General features: G+C 31.7%; 2 protein-coding genes across 2 annotated transcripts; one reads left to right on the forward strand and one right to left on the reverse strand.

The window, feature by feature from the left end:
- Positions 1-4,008: 4,008 nt before the first annotated feature.
- Positions 4,009-10,763, reverse strand: LOC148612064 (aquaporin AQPAe.a-like). Its single transcript, XM_088593175.1, has 5 exons — positions 10,667-10,763; positions 9,265-9,396; positions 8,071-8,770; positions 5,498-5,578; positions 4,009-5,190 (listed from the first exon to the last, which is right to left on the reverse strand). The coding sequence occupies exons 3-5, from the start codon at positions 8,641-8,643 to the stop codon at positions 4,933-4,935; spliced, it is 912 nt and encodes a 303-aa protein (XP_088449301.1). The 5' UTR covers positions 8,644-8,770; positions 9,265-9,396; positions 10,667-10,763; the 3' UTR covers positions 4,009-4,932.
- A 5,668-nt stretch (positions 10,764-16,431) lies between these two features.
- On the forward strand, positions 16,432-19,698 carry LOC148612065 (uncharacterized). The gene is made up of 2 exons (XM_088593176.1): positions 16,432-16,597; positions 18,894-19,698. The coding sequence occupies exons 1-2, from the start codon at positions 16,504-16,506 to the stop codon at positions 19,607-19,609; spliced, it is 810 nt and encodes a 269-aa protein (XP_088449302.1). The 5' UTR covers positions 16,432-16,503; the 3' UTR covers positions 19,610-19,698.
- The last annotated feature ends 2,316 nt before the right edge of the window (positions 19,699-22,014 follow it).

The raw sequence follows: 22,014 nt of genomic DNA on the forward strand, positions 1-22,014 counted from the left end.
TATTGGATGTTGCCTGGGTTAATTGATTGCATCAATTGTTTTGCTAGCAAAACTGCATTTTCAGAAGGATTGTCGCTCTAGTTTATTTTCGATTGGGTTCTTAATAGCTGGAATTACCAATATCCACATGAAACACCAAAAATTAACACGTACAAAGAAACAACAGTAAAGGAGTAATCCGCAGTATTTTTCCACAAAGAATCGCAAGTGTAAAATTAGTTGAAAGTTATGACGTCATTAAAGATCAGAGTATTGTTACGCCAAAAATGACATCTGAGTTTTCAGTTAGATTTTTTTGTGAAAATGACTGCTAGACTCCACACAAAATGGTGGCAAGTGCCACGTCCAATGGTGGAGTAAGCGTCCATTGCTTTTCTAGAAACACCCGCCGAGTTTCTCATAAACTCATGATCGGGATTTTTGTTCTGTTTTCCGAATGGTGTACATACAGTTAGACTATTCGTGTGGCGATATATTTTCAAGGATCCTACAGACCGTTAATATTGCGAATGTTTATCTAACTACATGTAGTAGTGTATGATTCCGTCGCTAGATTTTTAAATCAATTAAAACTCATAAAAATGAATAACGTAAAATGTATAATTGTGAATATACGTATGGAGCATTATTCAAAATGAATAGGGATAGAAATGAGACCTAAATTAAAATTTTTGTCAACCTTAAAGGAGGATACTTGTATATGAATGCAAATTGCATACAATTTTATATTTTTATAACTTGATTCTTTATTAAAAAATAAAGTCTATTTTCATAAATTTCGCTAAATGACCGTTTCATTAGGATACTTTACAATTAAAATTGAGATCTTATTGATAATAAATCTTATTTACAAATTTTTGTTTGTTTGTTTGTTTGTTTGTTTGTTTGTATTTTATTATTAACGCGTATGTTAGGTGGAATACAAAGCGTCTGTACATTATCTTGGAAAACAAAAACTATTAAGTAGTATGTGAATAGTCTCGCAGGAAAATTGCTACTCTAGTAGATAAGCTGAACACACCATTTGAGATTCGTCTGTAAGTCATTTGATAATAATATCAATGGCAGACCATTATCCTCATACATATACGACAAAAATAAATCGCCCGAAATTCAATGCAGACGATTGATGTTATATAAACTGTTTACTGTATAAATAACATCCTAAAGAGTATTGAACTACCAACATTTTAAGTTCACAATAAGGTCGTGTTTACTAAAACGACTTTTTAATGAAGAAATGAATATACACAAGTTTATCTCAAGGTCAATTCAAAATTCTTATATTCCACAGAAAGAATAATTATTACTACCAAATCTAACCCAAACAAATCGACGAAATGTGAACTATATGAAAGAGCAACTTGCGTGTTCACTTATCAAAATAGTGATTGATAATGGTAAGAACAAATTACACCGAAGACATCAAAAACTCAGTAACACGTCAAAGCGTAAGATATCTTAATTCAGTATCAATTATTTACGGTACTTGTATGGGGAAAGTTTTCCATTCTATGGTATATCGAGGATGGGCAATGAGGAATGGGGGATCGGGAATAGATATAAGGATGGTGTATGGGGGTGGGGAATGGATATGGGGATGGTGTTTGGGGAGATTGGGATTTTGAATGGGAAGAATTGGGAAATTAGGTCTGATATATTCATTGAAATGAAGAATATATATGATTTAATTTAAAAGAAGAGCTTAAATGTTTAAGAGTTTTAAAATATTGAATATTGAATATTCTTTTTATTTGAAAACGACATTCGGATTGATTAAAATATATAACAAAATGTAAAAAAAAATAATCATCGATTTAAGTTAATTATATAAATCAGAGATATGAGCTCATTTGAAGACCTGAAATTCACCCATTTTTTAAAAGTTTGGTTAACCTAGACGTTTTGTACCGTAAAACTATACTTTTACATCAAAATTTATTATTTTAACTGCATTCAATCCAGTTTTCATTTGATTTTACGGGTTATACAACTTAAAGGTACAAAATTTTATTTTCTCGATAAAATCACCTTTTTTTGTTTTGGAGGAGTAATCTAAGGAACAGGGTAGATTTTTCACATCAAATGTCATTAGACATTGTTTTTGTAGAATGGTTGGACTCAAGTCTTCAGTAATTAGTAAATTCACTATTATTATTTAAAGATATAAAATCCAAAATATGCAAGATTTACTGCAGTGGCATCATTTGAACTGAAATATTTAAAGTTTTATTTAAAGGTCTTTTGAAAAACAAAATCACGAAAACTCAAATTTATTGTTTTAACAATGCGTGGCAAATCATGTCGCACCATTTTACCGCGAGCCATTACGACGGTATCACTGACCAATGGGCTGGTCATTTATGTCGTCTTAGTTAAGATATTGATATGGCCAGCCCGCCCGTGGTAGAACAATAACAGCATGGAGTATCTGTGTCTTATTGCGATTCTCATAGGACAGTTATGGTGCTTTTTCGATATTTTTGTGAATTAAATTATACATAGACTTCCACCATATTAGGCTCTTTTCTTCGGTGAACCCCACACCATTTGACAGAATAAGTGCATCTTGTAAGGTTGCAGTCTTCACACGAGGTTCTACACACTGAATCATTGCGAAGGTGACGTGCACATGCACAACTTTTGATATTTTTTTTAATATTTACTCTTAGGCCTTCAACATATTTATATAAGGTCACTGAATTCCGTTTATAAGGATTTACCCAATATGAATATTATTTTTTTCTTCACTCTACCGGTATGAATGAAAATGTATTGATAGCTTATACCCATAATTGCTTGCATAATTAAATAATTCGTTGGAGGTACAAGACGTAGACACGAAACACAAAATTTTAACGAGTGCTACTCATACGGCAACCGAAAACGTGCCCCGTTTGTCGTCTCAAAGAACGGTATATTAGAATGCAACATTGGTCCTTTCTTTTGTAAGAAATATGATTTTACATTCGCGCTTTTGATATTGTCTTTTTTCTCAAATGTCGACAATATCCTTATATATTATACAATAAATTGACTACATATGAATTTCTACGATAAAGATTTTAATTCAATTTGAACATTTGTCACTTCTTTTTTATCACAATTTGTTTTTGAGTTTGCGTTTTGTATAAACATTTTTAATAAATGCATATCATTCTTCATATCATTTTAATGTTTCTCCTGTATTTGATGACATTTAAAACGCTATGTTTCAGTTCTTCGTTATTTTTGTTTTGTTTTGTTTTTGTTTTTGTTTTTGTTTTTTTGGTATTTTTTTCTGATTCTTTCGATCCATTCTTTCGTGTGAGTATATTTCTTTAAAATTTCATTTAAGACCTACGCATCTGGCCCAATACCAATACCTATAAAGAACTTTGACAAAAAGATAGTATTGGACAGGCATTAAATTCCAACAAATACCCGGATGTCGTTCAAGAATATCAGTTACAATATTTACTTAGAGCGAAGTGTATTGGAGACTTTTAAATCTTTGAAATGCTTGACAAAAAATTGAAAAAATAAAATATATACTCAAAAGCATTATTTTAGATGTACACTTGGGGCATTTAGGCATTATCTCAGGGTTAAGAGATTGGGGGGTGAATGACACGTTGTCCCCGATATATCAAGTTGAGTGTGCTAGGTGCGTTCTGGTCAATTTGAATGGTTCTTTATATTCAAACGAAAGATACTGTTCAAACCAAAAATGTCAGTGAACAAATGTATGGAATCTAATGGAATCAATTATAGAAGAAAAGTGGCCATATGTATGTATGTAAGTAAATATATCAAAATAGTGCATCATTCCGATAATTGTTAATAGCATTGCCTTTCACAAATATCACCGAGACATTATTTGGACAAAGAAAACATTACACATAAAAATATAAGTATGTATTTTTTCAGGATTTGATTAATTTTTCATTTAAAGTTTAACAATAAATGACGATTTTGTCATAAGAAAGATTCAGTAAAATGATTCATTTTCTTGAATGCATCAAGCCAATAAACAAATTAATAAATAGTGTTGCTTTTAATCGTAACAGGTAAACATGTACAGCAAGAACAATTGTCCATATGTCTATAAACTAGAAATAAAACTATACCACAAAATGTACTGTAAAATAGCTCTTTTCCAAACCATCGCCGTAGACTGACAAGACAAGAATTGATTATCGGATAACATGATCATTATACATTTTTGCATATTTATGCCCCATTTCCTTTTGTTTATAGACTTTTCCCATACCCTAATACCCCATTTCTCATTGTCTTATACTCCTGAGAAGTTTATCCCATTCGAGTATTGAATGTTCTTACTTTCATTTTATTTGTTTGAATTATAAATCATTTAATATTTAGTTTGTGTACAAGCAAAATTGCTAGATACAGGTTTAATGATGTGCTTAAAATAATCACGGTACTGATGTCTTTTATAATGAAGCAGCATTAATTTGAAATGAAGCAAACTCACATTATACTAAATCGACAATGTACTTTAATCAGTATTTTATAGATTACAATAGGTATAAATGGAGTAAAAACTTGTAAAAACAATGTAAATTAAATTTGAAATAAAAGAATACTAAAAAATAAAACATTTAAATATTTGAAATATTAGTAAACTGTAATGCACCAATTCTGTATGCTCACAGATAATTGATAATCGTGTAGGTTTTTGTTAAGTGTCCTAAATATGAATGAAGATAGCCATAAACCATGATGATATATATTTACACAACATTTTAGACAACAAAAATTCCACATAATTAAGACTATATTCTCCTGTATGTATACATTGATATCCAAAACATGCATGCTTTTACAATGACACATAAACAGCAGTTTTATATGTCATTTTTGTTGTGAACGTTCTGTGATATATGTTATATGCATGATAAAACATGAAGTATAAAAATTATTTCATAACTATAGCCTAGTTTTATTAACGGTACAACCATTTTCTTGTACATGAACTGTCTCATCGTCGTTAGTTACAGTGTGATTCTTATCAGCTTCAATTACATAAACTGTTTCGTTTTCGATACTTTTGTCTTTTGAATTATTTTCATCTATATTTACTGAACATCCTTCCGAAAGCCACGTCAAGCACACCCTTGTTGAAAATAAACGGTCATAAAGAAGAGCTCCCAAAACTGCTCCTACGAGATCACCCACCCAATATAACTGAAACAAAGAACAGGAAAAAATAACTGTTAACACACATTTGCGACATTATAACATCATAACATTATGATCGATTGCATTTTAATAAACACGAATCATATGTTTGATATCCAGATTAATAAGACTTTTCTATCTAGCTTTAATGAATTGGAGTCATCAGAATCGACAGAATTATGTTTTAATGTTTTTAATTATCATCTTAATTGTTATTTACTTTCAATATGAAATACATTTTGTTGTTTTCTATGCGTTCCGTGGTTTGTCTTCATCTCGTTCCATCAATATATTTGAAAATATGATAACTCACCCACATTTTGTCAAGGTTACCAATTACAAGGGCAGGTGCATAGTTTCTTACAGGATTCATACACCCCCCAGATATGTTCCACTAAAAAAAATAATTGCTTTTTAAGAAGTTGTCCATGTAAAAATCGGGCAAGTCCTATAATATGGGTGGCTCAAGGTAAATTTTATTCCACTGAATGTTTTGTTCCCATGTAAAGTGCATACATCGTATGTATGTCAAATAGTAAAAAGTTTGTTTTTAATCGACAATGGATGGGTCCGAAAATTATTTCAAAGTTCTTTCAAAAAGCAACCAAATTTTATTCAAATTAAAGAGTTATCTCCCTTTCTTCAATGAATTTCAATGCCTTATATGTAATTTATTTCTCTTTGAAATAAATGAAAACAAACAACATTCAACGTAGTGAAAAGATGGATTTGTGATATGAAATGTGTGAAAATATTTTGAAAACAACATTTGCCATGTGCAATCTATTGCCTGGATTTTGCATGGACCCTCTCTTAGTTATATAAATATGTGAAATATCAAAGTTTTAATTTGTCAATTCTTAATGTTTAATGTTCTGCACTCGGTTAACCTGTTAATTTTGGAAATGTCACATGTGCTGGTTATGTGTACAAAATCACAGAATAAAAATCTTGATAATTTGTATTTGTAATCAATCGTAAAAAATATTATTTCGCAACGAAAGAATATTGTCATAAATCATCGATTTTTTTCCGATACACGAAATGAATCATTTGTGTGATGTTTTATCGAAAGAGTCGAAAGGGACACTCTACCATAAGACCACAGACCCAGTGCAAAAATATTCTTGTGATTTAGTTGAGTTTATTTGTAATGTACGAGCAATTTTTTCAATATCATTAAATGCGCTTAGAAATGCAAATATTTCAATTACATATGAATAAGTTTCAATTAAGTTTGACGCAGATTTGTTCTACGTGTTTCTCATTCAATTATAACTAAGTTGCATGTGTATTTCAATGACGTTTAATGTCGGACAGAATGTTAAATAAGATATGCATTAGATACACACATTCTAAATGTCATAATATTAGATTAGGGAGTGGTTATTCTTGAAGATTTGACGTTTCTAAAATCCGTCAGACATTATTTCATTAGTTTTAAACTATATGCACTAAAATTACGGTCCTATGCACAAATATGTAATAAATCTTAATACACTTTGACAGTAAAAACGAAATTGCAAAACGAACTCATAGAAAATTCAAGATATATTTTACTGATTAAACGTATCCTAGGCCTGTATTTATGCATGTTTAAGAGAAAGCAAATAATGAAGTTAAACGCTATTGACAATGTAACAACAATGTCATCTTGTTATATGAAATACAATAATACCAATCATGAACATGTGTATTGCAAATTTTGATATACCACTCGCTTGTGTCAAGGAGCGACTACTTATCAGCCGCATCAGAATCAAACCATGGAGTCCAGGAATTAATTGTATACAAGAAGTACTCCAGACTAAAACTATTGAAACAGGCAGCCAAATCCATCAACGAGAGGTTCTGCCATGTGTATAACAAGGATTGAAGTTTAGCTACTTTGAAATTCGTAATACTGTAAATTTTGATAAATGTGATTAATAAAATCAGATATTTTTTTCTTTCAAGGACAAAAAATAGCTGACAAACCGATTTTCATTACTAAAAGGAAGCCGATTTTTGTTCAAGGTATGGATAAAACAAACCTGTGAAAATGTGCAAAGATCATTGACAATACAAAGTTGAAGCTATTTTGCTTCTGACGTCATAAATGTCAGAAATTAATGTTTTTGAAAAAAAAAAATTACCATTTAAAGAAAGAACGTTTAGATAAACAAATACGCTGACACAATATAGATTAATCAATAAAGGAGTTACCTTGTATATACATTTATTATTCTATTTGTAACTGAAAATATTCTCTGTCAAAATAAAATATATTTGAATTTATCGATTCAAAAGACTAGAGTGCGTGATGGGAATGAATGGCCTCTGTTGTCTTGACCTGAAGCATATCCGAAACACAAGGTAAACAGATAATAATACTACTAAGATAAGTTCCTATGGCTACTGACTAAATACAAGAAGAGGGGTAACTGTTATCTTTTATGAGTACATTGAAGATTACAGTGGGAAAAAACATTAATAACTCCTGTGTAGATAATACTCTTCAATACAAACAGACAATCAATTTCTAAAGATTAATTGAAATATGAAGCAAATGCTTACTAGAAACTGTTTAACCCAACAACTGAATACAAATAATATATTTGTAAATTGTAAATTTAATATTTCACTGATTCATCTTGACAACAAAATTTGACACACCACCATAAAAACCCCGTTCATAATGACATTTATTTCTACTTGGCTACCTTTTCGGCGTGTCATGATAGACAGTTGTAATCTCAGGGCGCAGGGAAATACTCTTATCCTATGACGAATATGGAGTGACCATTACCTATAATGGATTTAAAATAAAATACATGTTTTGAACATAAAGCTCATATCACTTTGCAGTGCTCGATTTTATCTCACTAAGGAACATTAACAACTTACTCCACTAAAGACGTTGATGGATACTGTGAGTCCAATTATCAGGGGAGCAAAGCCGTGAATATCGGTTCGTCCATCATCAGTCACTGCAAAACTCACGAACAGTAAAGTAAAAGTTATAATTATTTCACAAACAACGACTTGAGTATCGTTAACAAGTGGATTTGGTAATATAATTCCATATCCCCCTCTAATTTCGTCAACTGTTATCATATGCAGAATACCTGCGCCTGCTATCCCCCCTAATGTTTGACATATTGAGTAAAGACAGAAACGTATTGCTGAAATTTTTCCTGTTACGAAGAATCCGATTGATATTGCTGGATTAACATGTCCACCGCTGACATTCCCAAAAACAGTGATGGCAACGGCAATAAAAAATCCAGATTCCAACGCAATGTGGACACTGGAAACTGAATTATGATTTTTGTCAAGAATATTAGAACCAACTCCAAAAAAGACGAGAAGAAAAACGCCAAGAAACTCCGCAGCACATGCTCTGTATAATGATAATGATTTAAAATCGGTTATTTCTCTCTTGAAATACTCTTTCCAGAAAGTAGATATTCTCATCATTTCTTCACTTCTCTATGTACAAATCACAGAACTTTTTTCCTATTCTATGTGTAGTCAAAACTTTCCTCGTTGGTTTTCAAGTCCTACTGCATCGTCGTTCGAACTTTTAGGCTTTTAACATGTCAATCTTGAAAGATATTACATGTACATGAATATCATGTCGTAAACACTGGATGCTTTAGGTTATTAAATGCTTATACCACGTGAACTCCACAATAAACTAGTTTGCATAATTCAAGTTTAATTTAACGCCTTAAAAATGCACTTATTGAAATTCAAATGAAAGGTTTTTCTTACTTAGTTTTATCTCACGGTATATGTCATTATCATCATCATAGAGTAGAAAATCAGCTTTTTTGGTGTTGTTTATTAATCATGTTAACGCAGTCAAGCATAATGAAGTAATAACTTTGTAAATAACTTTTATGTTTTCAGTATTGTGACACTTACCGTGCTTGTTACACTCAATCATTTTACGTAAATTTATTACAATGTTGTTACTTTCTGCTTAACCTTGTAAAATAATAAACATTCTTACTTTTTGATGATCATCAAAAATGAACCGCGTCTTCACAGTTTACATAATAATGTTTTAAAATTATAAAATGGATCGTCCCTTACCTTGAGGGTTTCTTCCCTAGGCTTATTTGAGTTGAAGCCATCTTGAAAATACACACACAAACCACGATAAAAAACCATTATTTGTCTCCTCAGGTTCAGTAGGTTACCCTTACTTCGATAAAGCAGTTATTGCTAAAGAAACAAAAAACTGATTAGTTTTAAGATAATTAGCTGTGCAAGCTTTTTCTGGTTTCCGTATGTTGAATGTTGTTTAAATATTGCACGGTTTGAAATATAACAAAATGTTTAATACAGTTTACTTCAAAGTATTCAAAAAACAATTAATTACTTCGTCATATTATAACATAAAAAAACATTGGAACACACTTTAGATGGTAACATCAATATTAAAGTACATACAAGGTTAAAAGTGACAATATACTGATTTTCATCAACTTTTCGTGTCGTTTGCCGTTCGTTGAGGGTATATCGCTTAGTCTAACGTGAAATAATTTTTGTCGATAGGAAGTAACTAGGTGAATATTTCGGCAAAGCTAGCTCCTAGATAAGAATGTAAAATAGATATTGCACTTCACTTTACAATCTTTACATACACAATATTGTAGACAACTTAACACAATTATTTATTTATCGTTATCTTTAACTCCAAACTTTGGTTATTTTATGTTTTCTGTTGTATGTATCTGTTTTATTCTCTTTTGTCTACCCCGGACATGACCTATTATTAACAACTCTAGAAAAGTTACGCTAGATTACGCTTACTTTACCAGTAGACCTGATCCGTGTTCCCGGTTTTTGGTGGGGTTCGAGTTCCTCATTTACGTTTGTTGCTTTGTACGTATTATTTTGGTTATGTTATGTTCTTTGTTGTGTGTGTCTATTTTTCCTTTCTGATCTTTGTCCCTGGATAACGGTCTGTTGATTTCTGCTAGAAATCTGGGTTCCCTTGATTACACTTATCATGAAGATCCAATAACTGGTTAGGCCATAACTCATAACTAGATGCTCAATGTACTCTTTGTTTTTTATTATTTTTTTATTATTATTTATTTTTTGGTGGCGGGTCCGGAAAGGGTTCCAGGGGTCGGAAGCATCATTTTGCTTGACAAGTTTGTTGATTTTGTATAATAGTAAACGAAAGCCTCATACCCAATGTTTTTTGGAACCCCTCTAAAACCATCCATATCATAATTTTTTTATCCGACCCTGCTTTTGTAGATTGTGGAGCTTTTAGTTACATAATGCCAATGCATCGTTCTCACCGTTTGTTCACGTGCTTTTCATCATGAATTGTTTGAAAAAAAAACCATTACATATGATTTTGGTCTTTTCTTTTCTTATCAATAATCGCGTTTTTTATTACACATTAAGTTATCAACTTTGATCAAATGAAAGTCAACTAAAAAGAAAGTGTTTATATTATTATAAATACTTTACTTACCCGTGGTCTTTAAGTGAATTTTAAATATATTTTACTAGCTGAATGACCTTGGCTTAGAATAAATACAGCCATTGCTCCTCGTCACCTTATACTTTAGATTATCTAAAGTTAGTTTTAAATTTCTTTCGTGTTTATATTTGTATTTTGTTCTGTCCATTTTATCAATAATATTTAAGGCTAAAGTCTTGTTAAAGACTTTGACCTTTAAATCTCCTCGCCTACTTAACATTATAGAGACAAACAACTTTACAAATAGTAAATACATGACCTATATATATATAAATCTAAAGGATTGCACAACGATACCGATAAAGATGTTAATACACTATAATAAACATATAACTGGACACAGCGGTACGATCTCGAGTCCAGCGTAGGGAACAACCAAAGATTTGCTTCGCAAATTTTAGTTCTAAAATCGTTGGGAATTTTTCAGACCATTTTATATATATAAAAGTATAAATACTTTTAACATCACCAGGAGATATGTATATATATACCAAAGCATAAGACCAAGTACATGGTCTCGAGCCTGGAAAGAGGAAATAAAGATGACCTATGTTGCGAACAGTTTAAATACAGTGACATCTAAAACTGCTCACGATGATAGCTAGTGTATCTTATATGGTTTGGAAAGCATAAAATAAATCGTGTGTTTGTTTCATGATATGTACGATTGTCATGTTGTATTTGGGATCTACTCATTGCATTTCAACAACTATGGTGAGGCCACTACTAAAATGTTGACTTCGCCAATATACTGTTATTTTGGATTTTCACAGCAAATATGAGCCCACATTTTAATATCCCCCCAAAAAAACAATTATAATCTGCAGTAGGGTGTTTTTATCTAATTCTTACCCTTTTATATTTCCTTTACAAAATGGTTCAGGTAATCATTTCCCAGCAAAAAATGCAACGTCGTTTGTGACATTATGCATCAAAATGTAGATATGCAACATAGATATGATTGCATATCTATTTGAAATGCACTTTTATGAAAGTAACCCATTTTCTAATCAACTTACATGTGTAACGATTTGGCATTTCCTGCTATCCCTAGCTGTATTTCAAGATCAATTTACACATTTAACTATAACATATAGAAAGATTAAATCGTTATGAATGTCCTTAACATAAAACATACTTGACTAGTCATAATGTGTTTACTTATCACAATTTTTTTGGAAATTATAATAATATCAAATATCTTGTACAAATAAATTGTTTGTCAGAATTATATTTAACAAATGTTAAACGAGAAAACGCATCAAACACGAAGTGATAATATAACTAGAACGAGGTTCAAACGGTATGAATAGACTTTGATTAATATGAATTATGATGGATTTGTTGATGCTTTTGTCAACGTTTTATGTGTGTGTTCGGACGTGCTTATATGATTTATAACATTTATGTGCTTAAATGGTATGGTTATATATTATAATCGTATCATTCGGATGAGACATGAATATCAAAGAGTAATCAATGGAACCAAGGTTATAGCGGTAATCAAAAGAATGTAATCCTGGGACAAAGAACAGACATGGAAAACAGACATACAAAACAAAGAACGTAAAGTAAATAAAATCATACATACAAAGTAACAAAAGCAAATGAGCAACTCGGACCCCACTAAAAACTTGAGCATGGACCAGGTGCACCGGTAGGGTAAACGTCCTCTGCTTTTCTAGAAACACCTGCCGAGTTGCTTATAAAAAATCAAGCCCGGGGTAGACAAACGAGAAATTTAGAGATGAATGAATTTATTAATGTCCTAGATTTTTCTGGCTGTAAAATGACCACCTAGCTTCATTTATGAAGCATTAATGATTTTACGCTTATTCATTACATTTATGAAACATTACTTGCAAATTAACCATTTTAAGTTAAAAGCTACAGATTGTTAATAATGTAGATGTTTATAAGGTATAATATAATGTGTTAACCATTTATCGTCTGTCATCTACTAAAAATAAAATATTATGAATAATATTATGAAGATTATTATAGAGCAAGGTTGCAGATTTTGTATGTGCTTTTTGTCTGCTCAAACAAGTCAGTATGAATATCGGACATGTCGTCCCGCAGACTTATCGGACAGTAACAACTCCGCCCGTATGTGCGGATCACTTGGTCCATAAATTATATGTTTCACTTGCATCTTTTTAATCAAATTTTGAAAACTTTTTTACATTTAATATTATCACATCTATATGATAAAAATATGTACCTGATTCCAATACAATACTGATAATGTTATCTTAATTCATGTTGATATCTGACCAAATTAAATTTAACTGGTTTTTATTAATGATTCTAGGTATTCATTAATGATTCTAGACTATTGTTACAGTAGCCAAAAAGTACACTTATTATTTGTGTGTGATTTCCTTAATTAATTCTCTTCTTATCAGTTTTTTTAAAGCTATATATTTGAACTTCAGTATTCCCTTTTTGTTACTCATTTTGCCCTTATTGTCTAGACTTAAACCAATGTTTTTGATATATTTGATAATGATTGGGATCAAAGACAACAACAAGTGCTGAAATATTCTACATGGACCTTGACATGTTTATCATAAGATATTTTGAACAGGAAATCGTATGATTATTGCCAGGGTCGTCCAGGTTTAATGGAAATTGATTAAGGGATAGGCAAGTTTACAATTATGTCTTTATAAAAGCTGTTGTTCCCATCCCATTACTGAGCTAACCGAATTGCGCTTTTTATGTACAAATATAACAATGAAATGCAATTCACAGAAGATAATGGTAATAATTAACTATTGACAATTGATTTCATTAATACAAAGATGTAAGAATGATATGGTTGTGCTCGCTTTATTACTATCTAATGTATTTTAAGAAATACGCCTACATAAATTCCAATAAAAAAGATAATATATCACCAATACCTATAAAGAGTAAAAGTGAGTCCCAGAGAGAACATAAAACAATAGGAGATGTGGTATGCGATTGCCAATGATATATATATTCATCCACCGAATGCCAAGCAACGAACAATTAAAGTTCTATAGGTCACCACATGGTCTTCAATGATAGGCAAAACCCATACCATAAAGCTAGCTGTAAAAGCCCCGAACTAAATGAGGTGTAACTAATGATAAAAGACGAAAAAAGAACTTATCTACAGAAACATGTAAAACGAATAACAATAAAAATAGGAACACAAACCACTGGACTACAGGTTTCTGGCTTGGGTTAGGTACATTAAGTATGTATTAGTGGTGTTAACCTTCCCCTCACCTAACGAAATATGACAATCTAGCTAACACTTGAGATCGATAGTAATATAGACACCTTAACAAATAGGACAAAAAATTACAAGCTGTATCTACCTCGAACGAGTACTTGCTGCGTCTGTAAGCTAGTTAAAAAGCCAAAAGCAACTGATAAGCAACTGATAAGCACACCTAGTTAACCTATATTGGAGGCTTCATTTTCAGCTTCATTGTTACCTTAGTTCATCAGCTATATCGTGGCGTTGTGGACATATCCCTGTGTTATACTATCGCTATTCAGAAGTGAATTAACGGCTTAATTAGAAATAAAATTCCAATAAAAATATCAATAGTATTATGGAGCTAGTACAAAACAGCAGCTATTAACTAAACTTGTCCATTAAGGCAACTATGCATCTGCAATTTCACAAAATCGAGTGTCAGTAGTTCAAATACCAACTCTTTAACAATACAGATACTGTCAATTGTAAAGGTGACTCATGTCACAGAATTCGTTTTATCAAAACAATCAAAATTTGTGTATTACTATAGTCATTCATATTTCACTTAAAACTATCATATCACGAACCAAAACTCTTGCAATGTGCATATGCGAATTTAATGTTCGATATATATTTTTTTTTATTTAAATGTTAAAACCACCGAAAGACCAACGAAGACTGGTTACAAGATGTATAATTGTTTCTGAGTAATAAAATATATAAGTGGACATTGCAGGTATGATATTCATGAATTATCACCCATCTTAAATGTACAAAGACTGTAAATTTAAATCAGTACTGACATCATCAAAAAGATTATGAGATGATTGTTTCAATCCTGGAAAACACATTAGTTTCTTGATTCATTAGTAAGTACATTAATAACCATTTTAATCATGATTTTAGCCTCATAAGATATACGTTATCGTTTTAATAGTGTACTTGTGGACTTCTATGGATTGTTCGTTTCATTCATCATACATGCAAATTACGTCTTTCATATGATTCCCGGTATTACTTGAGCAGATCCGCCATATTATATAGAACTCAACTGATATACACCAAGATCATACACTCATCATTATTATTTAGTGCGGAGGTAGTTTGGGTTGCTCATTTCCTTTCAGTTTTGGATATTTAAAATTCTCTTTGCTCTTTGTTGTTTTTAATTATTACAAAAGCGGAAGACGCTTACCCTACCAGTGCATCTGGTCCATGCTCCCAGTTTTAAGTGGAGTCCGAGTTCCTCATTTGCTTTTGTTACTTGGTATGTATGATTTTAGTTACATTATGTTCTTTGTTGTGTATGTCTGTTTTCCATGTCTGGTCTTTGTCCCTGGATTCTTTTGATTACTGCTATAACCTTGGTTCCCTTGATTACACTTAAATGATATGGATTTTATTTAAGTGTGGTTAAACTATAATCGGTATATTCTGATAACAGTTTAAGCATCTAAATTAAAATGCCGAATTTAAAAAGTCACCTTAACATTACTTGGTAAATCCTGATTTTTATTTTTTTTCCTTTTGTTTACTGCTCTCATCCTGGTTTACTTGACTTCGGGGTGATTTTTTTCACGATTCCAAAATCATCTTCTTAATATACCGGAGAAGATGTTGTCCAAGGTATTTGTCCAGTGTGATGGGAGTGTTTTTTAAACAACGGCTTGCATTCCATTGGAAACAAAATGTGCTACGTTACTTGCGGATATTTTACATGAAGTGTTTTACTATTTTTTATCCAAATCCTTTTATCTTAATTTTTGCTATATAGTAAAAACATAAACAATCTTAGATTCGAGCGTTTTATAGATCTCATCTTCCCCCAAAGTATTTGATATATTGTATACTTTAGTCACTATGAAGTCCATCTCCAATATTAGCCCTTTTACAATGTGTAACATGCTAGACTTCTTAAAATTAGGCTTTCTTGAACAGTCTAATGTTGCTATAAGATTACAATCATCACTGTAAAAGTTTTATGGTCATGATCATAAAATCGGGGATCGTTATGATATATCTATCTGTTTCAATCACCTATTCATAGTTTCACTTTCCTCTATAAAAGCTGAGTATGCTCATCCTACCAACGCACCTGATCCACGCTCCCAGTTTTAAGTCGAGTTTACTAAATTAGACGGGGATTTCTCAAAGCATACTTTTTGTATAACTCTGGAAAACGTTGAAAGCGTTTCAAAAAAACAAACAAAATATTGTAACTCGAAATAAATATAATTTGAAATAACAAAAAGACTGAATTTTAATTTTTTAGTCTAAAGATTGGAAATCCTATAGTAATTAAGTGGTGAATTGCTGCAGATTATCTCAATCACTTACAGACAATGATTGTGGTTTTTATCGATATATAATTATATGGTTTTTGGACATATTACATAATACAAAAAATATAAATGGCAATCTATAACATTTGAAACGTCTTAGCATTGTCGCATAAAAAATCAAACACTCAACAGATTGCGACCAATTTAAAATACGTATACGTATATATACTCTACAATACTATGTTTATATCTTCATTTAAACATCACAAAATTTAATAACGCACGTTATTAATTCATATGAATGCATTATGGCAACATGGAAGCTGAGCATTGAAATGGATGCACATTTATTTATACTGCTACAGTTCGCATTTTTAGGATTTTGTGTATATACGACAGAAGGTAAATAATTCTACTACAACATATTTGAAAATCATACATTTTATAGACATCGTCATTCAAGAATGATATCTCTCCTTATTAATTCATTACATTCGAGAAAGTGTTATATTAAAATGGACGCAACAATTAATTGTAAACAATATTAAAATAAAAACATCGCATGTTAATAGAAGCAATTATTTAAGCAATTACTGACGTTAGTCTGGTCTATATTAAATGCTTCACCGTCGTCTGAATATAGATGAAATATTGCTGCTGGGGTGTTAAACCCCAACAAACAAAACAAACGAATTAAATGCTTCGCATTAGTGTTAGACTTGTTCAAAAAGTGTTCATACGTTGAAAATGGTACTATCAACATGCTAAGCAGATAGTTACAGTAAATATTGAGGTTTTAAGGAGTATTTTTAAAGTTTTGCGATGTCTTATGATAATTTCACAATTAATCATTGTGTCGCAAACTCAAACGCAGTTCATACCGCGTCCAAAATGCAAAAAAAAATATTGTGCATAAAAAATTATTTGCCTACAACATTAAATATTTCGAACCAGGAATTATATTTTTTCCAAGCCCCCTCTAATCTGAATTTTAATACTCTCCCTTAAAATCGTATCTTAAACTTCTTGAAAAACTCATTGCGTTACCTCAAGCAGATTTTTTTTTATTTGAATTGTCAAACAAATATCATGTTTGAGTTGATTTGCTATTTCAAATATTTCTGTAGGAAACACTTTTTCAATGTGTGTCTCTTACAAAAGCAAATAAGAATGCGTTATGTTTATATGTATTTGTTAAACTCTTTCTAATAAAGATTTTTTTTATTATACCCCAAAACGTAACTTGAAATAAAAAACAGCTGTTTTTAAATGTCTGTAAAATATTGTATTGGACTTCACAGCATTCTAATAAATTATTATTTGTGCATTTCATGAGTAAATAAATTCTTTAACAGATAAAGTGATCTAAATAAACATTTGATAGAGATTCTTATCTCAAAACGTATGCGATTTGGTATAATTCCTTAAAAGATTCAAAACTGCAAAAATGGTTCATCAATATTATATGTATTAACTGTGTTGTTTAATTGTGCGTTGAAATGTTAATGCTTAAGATATTACACTACAAATCATGATATGTTAGTTCTAATATGAGGTACTTAAGAAGCTTTGAGACCACAACTATGACTGATTTTCGATTGCTATGTTAGCAGCACGCGACTTATTGGTACTAGTATCGCACTGCATATCTCTGAGAGGGTGTACGTCAAAACATGGAGGGTATAAAAATATAGTGCATTTTCTTTTTGCTCTTTACAAACTAATGTTTTGTCAAAAGATATAAACAATGACATATAAAATAGAGTAAACATAACACTATAAGATGATTAACTTACTGGTAAACATTTTAACATAAAAATGTTCCATCGAAAAGGTTTGTTTGATGACTGCAAAACGAAATTGAAATAGAAAAAATGGCTATTTATAGTTCAAGACTACTTTTCTGCGCAAAATTACTTTTTTTACAACATGTCCTTGGAAATACTACACACATTTACACGCTAGCACTAGCCACGCGCGCCATCATGTATGAAAACGAACAAGAACAATCGTCAATGAATAAAACGTTGTACATGTGTGAACACTGTAACCTTATAATGCAAACAACTATTGCCATATCTAATATCGTTCTACTTAATTCTCCCTTTCCCTCATTGTAAATGAATAATCAAAAAGTTTCATTAGAGATCATTTCAACTGACATAGCGTACAGTGTACAGCCAAATATGGAGGGTTTAAGGTTAGCGTAATAGGTCACGGAAAAGTAATACAAAGTACCATTTATGTCGTAATTTTACCCCCTCGTAATCGCTCAGGGTAAAACAATGCGGCGTAAATGGTCAGCTTTGTTAAAACAATGGTAAACTGGAGTTTTCGTGATTTATTTCTTAAACATATATTATTAGAAATTAAGTAAAACAAAGATATAGTTATGTAGATTCCCCGAACAGATAAGGAGCATATTGTATTGTGTCCTGAATTAAGTCACTCGACGCTTATGTTAAAAGAACTATCACATAAACCATTTGTAGAATACCAATTCAATTCATTTTGAAAAGCAGATCGAATGATATTGTGAGGTACAGGTGATAGTATATTATTTACAAAAATTACATCACTAAAAGTTTGGATTTTGGTTAACTTATTACAGTAAAAAAAATACCAATCATAATAATTATCTTGAACAAACTTTTTGGCAAATTCTGATTAATTTAATTTGTTTACTCTCACTTTTTAGGAGAATGTACATTCTATAAAAAACGATTTAAAGAACACCAGACCATAATCCAGTATCATTTAAAACAAAATCCTGGACACTGTTCCGGATATGTATGCAAAGATTCAAAAATTGAATATGTCGAATCTTTTCAATGCAAAAAAATGAGAAAAGAGGAACACAATCCATTTGGGTGTATAATCGGCACACATTATTATAGACCCCAAGAAACAATTGCAGTTAGTTATGATAAAGATGGTTGTGAATTAACACAAGTTTGCAATGAAGATGGATCAACAGTAACATTAATTGAATCAAGATGTTCATCGGCTAATATTACCAAAACGACACCACCTGTTAAATGTTTCTATAACGGTCAATATTACTCTCCTGGGATGGTCGTAGAGACAGGACGTTCAACAACCTTCTGCTATACGATCCTCTGTGGCTGGAATGGAAAGGTAATACATGGAGATGACTTCCAATGCACAACATCAAACATAATGACTACGATAATGACTACCACTACCCCTCCAATACATGTTCATTGTTACTATAAAGGTCGTCTCTACTATCCAGGAACTGTTATAGAGGAAGGACAGACTGGAACCTGGTGTTACAAGACCATCTGTTCCGAGAACGGGGTACTTTTAGCTGAAGATGACTTCAACTGTATAACATCAACCACGCCATCTTCTACTACAGAACCGACCACAGCTACCACAAATACAGCTTAATTTATTATTCATTTTGAATTTTACGTAAAATACATATTACCAATGCAAATACTTTAATGTTCACAATCTGATTAAAGGCTATTACTAAGTGAGTGAGTTAGTTCTGTTGAGAGTATACAGAAGAGTTTTAAAAGACAAAGAGTAAACAATACCACGTGCTTGACATATGAGCAAAATTTTTCCAAAAATATAATTGAGAGTGTACATACTAAATCAACCTCACTCATTCATTCGAATATTGATGATTGCATATGCACTTTTTGAATGAATTGGATCATTTATGGAGGTAATGGAAAATACAAGGTGGAATAGTTACATAGGTAGAACATAAACACAGAAAACAAAACAAATACATACACAACGAAGAAAAACGATTACATAGATCGCACATAAACAGTAAAGATGAGAAAATCAAGACGGCAAACATAAAAAACTAAAGCACAAATAAAATGAACTGCCACAAAAAATAACGTGACATTTGGTTTTACGGAAGGGTAAGTATTTCCTGATCGGCCGGTGGCACTCTTCATATGGTAAATGAGCATAATTCTGTACTGGTCTTGCAGCAATAATGCAGCTCCCAAACGCGAGTCACAAAAGGGTAACATCTATAAACAATTCACGCTAGGGCTAAATCATTTGATTAAGCAAAATATCATGATGTAAATAAAGTAAATATTAATGCAGAAATGGTGCACAAATTATCCGAAATAGACAAATTGCATAAAGATAACAAACAAATCACCATAAAACATAGGACATAACCACAAATATAGGAGAAAACATTACAAAAACGCCAAGATTTAAAGAAACATGCAATAAAAATTAACAATTGTTCTTACAATTTTCAAAGAAGTTGAAGCGTATTTATTTATAGATAGCAGTGATTTACTGAATGTTCCCAGTGTACAAAAATGATAGTTCATGCTGTGAAATAAATTCGGTAATTTCACTCTCGCACTTTCTCCCGCCAAAACGTCACAAAACGAATATCAATCCGCCATTTAAACAAATCGTAATCTTAAATTTATGTTGAAAATAGCAACGCATAATGGAGGAAATCTGTATAATACATAGGATATTCAATTGGTTATCCTGAATAACCAAAATAATATCACTCGTGCCAAAAACGTATCAAGATTTAATTCGTGCGCGGATCAAGTTCCACACGCTCGTTCAATCTAGGCGTAGTTCGGCACTCGTGATCATAACTTGGTTGTTCACTCTTTCCAATTAATTATCCTATTATTCGTCAGTCTCACATAATGGCAGTATCTTTTACAATAATAATTGAGTACCTTAATGATTCACATGACCTAGCTATTTGACTTATGTCAAAGTCTACATCACTACAGCAAGTAAGTGTAAAGTTCGCCAGGTAGTCACTTCGTAAAGACGTTGAATCTAATTGAAAATTCTTGTCTTGTCTTTGAAATAGAAACTTCATATCGGTCGAGCAAACTGTGGTGTGGTCTGTAAAACTTCTGTATTGATAACATTAACAAAGGCAGAATATACCCGTGATTGAGTGATTTATTTGACAATATCGCGTTTGAAAGAGAAATTCAGGGAACAGATCACAGGCTCGACGGTAACAAATCAACTGCAAAATGTACCAAATGTTGGTATGTTGCTAGTAACAAAGGGGAAGTGTACTATTGGATAGACAAAATCATCATAGACAAAATATTCATATACCCAAGAGAGAGTCGGTGCCTTAATCTTGAATATTACTTTGCATATGCATAATTAAAAAAGGCAAACTTTCCCGTGATTTTGTTTATAGTCAAGTATTTACAAGTAAATATTATAAATGGGCTCTTTGAATACATCAATAATCGATTATATATTTGGCCAATTGGGTTGTCTGGGACAATAGGTGTTATAGCATGAAATCACGGAAGAGTAATCAAGGGAACCAAGGTTATAGTGGTAATCAAAAGAATGTATTCCAGGGACAAAGACCAGACATGGAAAACAGACATACACAAGAAAGAACATAAAGTAACTAAAATCATACATACAAAGTAACAAAAGTAAATGAACAACTCGGACTCCACTAAAAACTAGGAGCATGGACCAGGTGCACCGGTAGGGTAAGCGTCCTCTGCTTTTCTAGAAACACCCGCCGAGTTGCTCATAAAAAGTCAAGTCCGGGGTAGGAAAGGAAAACTATGACCCGTTGAATACATCAGTTTTCACGGTGCTGATGAATACACCATAACGATCCACGAGTTCATGATGACGACCATAAAACTTCTGTAGTGATGACTTCAATCTTGTAGCAACATAACCCTGTTCCAGAAGTCTATTCGTTAGAGTTCTAGCGCGATACAAAAAGTCTGCGTAGTTTGGGCAAGCTCTGACATAACGTATGAGTTATGATATGAACACTCCATACGCAG

This window comes from Perna viridis, chromosome 7, assembly GCF_037379345.1.
Source record: "Perna viridis isolate PV_CMFRI_1.1 ecotype Kerala chromosome 7, ASM3737934v1, whole genome shotgun sequence".
NCBI classification, from domain to species: domain Eukaryota; kingdom Metazoa; phylum Mollusca; class Bivalvia; order Mytilida; family Mytilidae; genus Perna; species Perna viridis.

What these genes read in the sequence shown, in the direction of transcription:
- LOC148612064 (XM_088593175.1), bottom strand. Translation starts at nt 8,643, where the DNA reads ATGATGAGAATATCTACTTTCTGGAAAGAGTATTTCAAGAGAGAAATA. An exon ending in CCATCAACGTCTTTAGTGGA is followed by an intron (nt 5,579 to 8,070) that starts GTAAGTTGTTAA and finishes TATTTTTTTTAG; the next exon opens with TGGAACATATCTGGGGGGTG. An exon ending in GTAACCTTGACAAAATGTGG is followed by an intron (nt 5,191 to 5,497) that starts GTGAGTTATCAT and finishes TCTTTGTTTCAG; the next exon opens with TTATATTGGGTGGGTGATCT.
- LOC148612065 (XM_088593176.1), top strand. Translation starts at nt 16,504, where the DNA reads ATGGCAACATGGAAGCTGAGCATTGAAATGGATGCACATTTATTTATA. An exon ending in TTGTGTATATACGACAGAAG is followed by an intron (nt 16,598 to 18,893) that starts GTAAATAATTCT and finishes CTCACTTTTTAG; the next exon opens with GAGAATGTACATTCTATAAA.